The sequence below is a fragment of the Solanum dulcamara genome, chromosome 8 (genome assembly GCF_947179165.1).
Source record: "Solanum dulcamara chromosome 8, daSolDulc1.2, whole genome shotgun sequence".
Taxonomy (NCBI): Eukaryota; Viridiplantae; Streptophyta; class Magnoliopsida; order Solanales; family Solanaceae; genus Solanum; species Solanum dulcamara.
Genome location: NC_077244.1, coordinates 66570192 through 66575698, shown reverse-complemented (window position 1 = coordinate 66575698; position 5507 = coordinate 66570192). Strand labels below are relative to the sequence as shown.

Genomic DNA, 5507 nt, shown 5'->3' with positions numbered 1-5507 from the left:
CGCCTCCATTAAACACACTTGCTCATTAATAACCCCTCTGTTTTCCCCCTGTTTTTTCTCTTCATTCTATGCAACTTAGTAGAAGAAAAAAATTGCCTTAAAGAGGAAACTCAACCCCACCCCCCAATTTCCCCACTACCCCCACTACCTTCACTCCTCTTTAAATTCCCACTTGTTTCACTCTACATTTTCTCAGAGCAAAAATAAAAAAGAAGAAAGAAACAGAGCTAGAGCTACTACTTAAAAAAAACAGAGTAACTCTCAGTGTGAGAAACTTTAACACTCTTTCAAAAGCCTAAAGTGAGAAAAATAAAAAACCTTTAGATGGGTTCTTGTAAAGAAGAAGAAGAACCAAAATGGTTGTGGGTTAATGGACCTATTATAGTAGGTGCAGGTCCTTCTGGTTTAGCAGTTTCAGTTTGTCTTAAAGAAAATGGAGTCCCTTCACTAATTCTTGAGAGAAGTGATTGTATTGCTTCTTTATGGCAACACAAAACTTATGATCGCTTAAAACTTCATCTCCCTAAACAATTCTGTCAGCTCCCATTGTTTGATTTCCCTGAAAATTTCCCAAAATACCCTACTAAACACCAGTTCATTTCTTACTTGGAAGAATATGCTAAACACTTTTCTATAACCCCCAAGTTCAAACAGAGTGTTAAAGTTGCTGAATTTGATGAGGTTTGTGGGTTTTGGAGAGTACAGACTGAAGATTTTCAGTATTTGTCAAAGTGGTTGATTGTAGCAACAGGGGAAAATGCAGAAGCAGTGATACCAGAAATTCCAGGGATTGATAAGTTTAAAGGAAGATTAATGCATACAAGTGTTTATAAAACTGGTACTGAATTTATTAATCAAAGGGTTTTGGTAATTGGATGTGGGAATTCTGGTATGGAAGTAAGCTTAGACCTTTGTAGACATAATGCCTTTCCTCACATGGTGGTCAGAAATTCTGTAAGTACATTTCCCTTCTCTTTCTTTCTTTTTTCTTTGCAAGAATTGTGTTTTCGACGAATTTCAGTATGTCAGTTTGTTAACTATTCTAATTTTTTTTTTGATATCCATGTCTTGAACAAGAGGGGTAATATTATTTACTTTTTAAGTCTAAGATGATAGGTTCCAGTCATAAAAAGGTCTTTAGAAAGAATAAAGCACTCCCAATCTAAAGGAATTTGTCGTGATGTTGAAATTACTAATTTAGAATGGAGGGATATTTATAACGCTATCAGCCTATCATGCTTAAAATGCAACTTTCTTGGTTGTAACACCATTTTGTCTATTTTATGTAGGTACATTTTATTATTTTTTTATTTAAGAAATTGATAAGCATGTGTTTGAAGTGAATTCTCATGGCTAATTATTTTTATTTCATGTTGTTGGTTTTTTTGTTTTGTTTTTGGATGCAGGTGCATATTTTACCTAGGGAAATGTTAGGAATATCAACATTTTCAATAGCTATGGCACTTCTCAAATGGATGCCTTTAAGAATAGTTGACAAGTTCCTATTACTAGTTGCTAACTTGACCTTAGGTAGTACTGACAAGTTAGGTCTCCGGCGACCAAAAACCGGTCCACTTGAACTGAAAAATGCCACCGGAAAAACTCCGGTACTCGACGTCGGAGCATTATCACAAATAAGAACTGGAAAAATTCAGGTAAACTATCAAAAAATCTTGCATATATTAAAAAAATAAATTTTGGTTATTTTTATTTTTGTCTAATGGGTGATATTTTTTTTGTATATTCTTGTAGATAATGCCAGGTGTGAAGGAAATTACTAAATTAGGTGCAAAATTTTTAGATGGCAAAGAAGAAGAATTTGATTCAATAATCTTAGCAACAGGATACAAAAGCAATGTGCCTTCTTGGTTTAAGGTATAACAATGATAATGCGTCTTTCTTTAATTTTGTGTCAGATCAAACTATATTACATAAATTAAAATAACACTTTTTTAAAACTCATTTTATTTGTTTAGAATATAAAAGAAAAATTAATGCATGGAGCAAATGACAAAAGGGATAATAAGGCAATGAGTATTTTGTTGTTACCTTATAAAGTTTCTAGTTTTATCTTTACTCTCAATCTCACATCACTTTCATTCTTACACATGCAGAAGCCTACAAAACGTTTCTTAAATCAAAAAAGAGAATTTCTGATCTCATTTGTCTGGACTTTTCCCTATTCTATTTAATCAATTTTTCTGCATTTTCCCAAAAAATAATTAAATTAATGTGTACTTCCTATAGCTTGGGAATACAATAATGATATAACTCATGTCTCAATTATTATTTTCATATTTAATGAAGTCCTATACACTATATAATAATACATATAGAGTAAGTAAAATTATAAACATTTTTATTAGAGTAATTATTTTGTGGTCCAAAATTGAAATATGTAAAGAGAGAAATGCACTTAGTAGACCATGCATAGTGGCATATGTCCTATGGTTTATATATGTAGTGATGAAAGGTACCACCAACTTACTTGTTGAGACTTTTAGGTTTATCACATGCAAGATTTTTTCTTTTTTTTCCAAAATTAATGATGAAATATTCAAATTTCAAAAAAAATAAAAAATTACTGATTATTTTTTTTGTTCATATTAAATTTGTAGAATAGTGATTTCTTCACAGAGCAAGGGATGCCAAAGACACCATTTCCAAATGGTTGGAAAGGGGAAAATGGATTATATACAGTGGGATTTACAAGAAGAGGAATTTTAGGGACTGCAAATGATGCAAAAAACATTGCCAGGGACATTAGTGAACAATGGAGAGAATTAAAGAGCTTCTGTAAAAACTTTTGTACTAGAAGAAATCTATCAGATAGCCAGGGTATTTGTTTTTAGACTTTTTAGTTACAGAATTAGATAGTAAAATTTTCCAAAAAGGGTCTTTAAGTTTTGGAAAAAGTAGTTAGGGAGTTCATAAAGTGCAATTTTAGTTTTTCAATATTTTCGACAAGAGGAAAGTTCGTCTTTCTATCTTCTTGTTTTCTTCCTCCTATCAAACTCTTTTGTCAATTTTGTAAATTAATCAATTTTTGATGTAATTTTCTGAATTATTTGTATTTAATGTTTGAAAGTAGAGTAGCAACATTATATGCTCTTTAGTAATTAAAGTCCTGCCCGTTGGTAAGAATAAAAGATTTTAAAAGAAAATGTTAAACGTTATGCTTGGTATGAGGGGGCGGAACTAGAAAGAAAGCTATTATTTACAATCCCAAATTTATATTTAAGAAATTCACAATATGTATAAATGATTCTTTCATAATTGAGTAAAAAAATAATTATAAATTTTAATTTTTGGCTCCACCTCTATTGATACCAATGAAAAAATATTTATGAAAAGAAATTGCCTCACTATTTCGAATTGACTATCAGAGAAAAATTAAAACAAAGAGAAGTGTCTTTCTTTTTATAAAATGAAAAACAACTTTCTAAAAATATTTGGTGTTTAATGAACATAAAATATTTTTTTTTAAAAATATATATATATATTTAATTTGTTGTACCAAGACTATACATAAAGTAGGAAATCGATATTTATATGTAATTATTTGGGCAGTTCTGCTCTCATCATCAACAAGTTTTTTAATTGAATTAAATCTTTTTTTTTACATGATATCAAAGTAGGTATTATCTCAACTATTGTTCACGCATTCAATTTTTAAGAGCAAAGCTAGGTAGAATCTAGGGCAATATAAGGGTTCAGTCAAATTTCATTCGACGAAAAATTACACTATTTAAATATAATTAATTAATAGTATTCTTTATTAATACATAATAAATATTAAACTTTCTTTAATTTTTTTTATATGAATACTTCTTTATTTTTTGAACTTGGTTCTTTTAAATGTTGGTGGCTCCGCCGCTGCAGATATCCAATGCTGGCAACAAATAACATTAAGTTGAAGATTTATTTCTTCACTAACCCTCCAACATATGTATTAATTTAATTGATGTTCCATAACTCAAAGCTAAAAGTCAAAGGTGAGATCAGCAATTGTTCTGAAAATGGAGAAAGCCGTTAGATATTTTTGCTTTTTCAGTTTGTTGGGATCATCAATATTTCCTTCAAAATCAACTTCTTTATCTATTTCAAACACCAATGTTACTTCGCTGATGCCATAAAATGGTACCTATAAAATAGTACACTTTTGAATCCTAAATCTATCATTGCCTTTGCTAATCTAAGTTCATATCTATTTTACTGCAGACAATATTAGACACCCTTATAATATATTATTGCCAATTTATATCATATTGGATTGATTGAGATATGGCCTGTTATTAGATTCAATATATATTGACCTATATAAATTTTAAACAACATATATAAATCACGACCTGTTTAGACTCATATGAACAAGCTAATATAAAAGGATGATATATAAATATGTTTTTTAATATGAATTAGCTGACATATATGTCCTCAAATTTTGGGTATGCATAAATAAATAATTAAATTCATATAAAAGTTGAATAAAAAGACACACATGTCATACATGTAAATAAAAAATTTATATAGATTTAAGTATCTACTTAATTATGCAAACTCAAAATTAAAAAACATAAATATCAAATAAGGAAAGATCAAAAAATACATTTATGTATTATGCCTGATATACTATCCAACTCAGACTATTTGTCACCTTTAGTGTTATCTTGAATAGCCAAGAATGTACCGTAGAATAGGCGTAACCCCCACCTAAAAGTAAACCTTCCAAGAAAGAGCAAGAGGCCAGAGAAAATTCACCCAACTCTACATGACGCAAGCTAAGGTATAGTGTGAGGGAAATTAAATTAGAATAGCTTAGGTGAGGGAAACTTGGTCAGTGATATTATTTGAGTACGTACAGAGTAGTAGTAGTAGTTACCCTCATATGCACGCTGATTATTGAGACAATGATGGACCTCTGACATTATCTATTGTACTATATATTATACATGCTACCTTTCACTACATACTTGTATAATATTGACCACATCCTTATTCAATACTTACTTACAATAATTATACTGGATTTCTTCAAAGAATTTTAAATTTACCACGTAATCTATGAATTTTGATGAGAATGATCTCACATTGGACCATGCACGACTACTTATATGTATTTGACAATTCCTTTCTTTATGAGTTAAATTTTGATGTGTAAATTAGGTATAAGATCCATTTGATATGGTATCAAACTAATGAGAGTAAGGCCCATCGATCTGTTGAAAATACGAGACTCTGAAGAGATACATGTGACAGAAAGCTGAAGATATGTATGGAATAGGTTAAACAACCTGGTCCAATCAACGTACAGCTGGAGTTCGAGTCACACTAAGACTAGACTCTTATATCGACTAGGCTACTACTTCTTGTACTAGCTGAAGTCGATTAGGATTAGATTATTTATAAATTGCAGTATTATCATAGTAGTAATAGTTATTATAGTAGGACTCTAATTATAATTAGTTTAGGACTCTACAATTCACTCCTATATAAGGAGCATGTAC

The 5507-nt window shown here is 30.2% G+C and overlaps 1 protein-coding gene across 1 annotated transcript; it reads left to right on the top strand.

Annotated features, from left to right (window-relative positions):
* The first annotated feature begins 211 nt into the window (after nt 1-211).
* Nucleotides 212-3034, top strand: LOC129900286 (probable indole-3-pyruvate monooxygenase YUCCA4). The gene is made up of 4 exons (XM_055975224.1): nt 212-954; nt 1407-1655; nt 1753-1875; nt 2619-3034. Exons 1-4 carry the CDS (start codon nt 325-327, stop codon nt 2850-2852), a joined length of 1236 nt encoding a protein of 411 aa, XP_055831199.1. The 5' UTR covers nt 212-324; the 3' UTR covers nt 2853-3034.
* Nucleotides 3035-5507: the final 2473 nt, after the last annotated feature.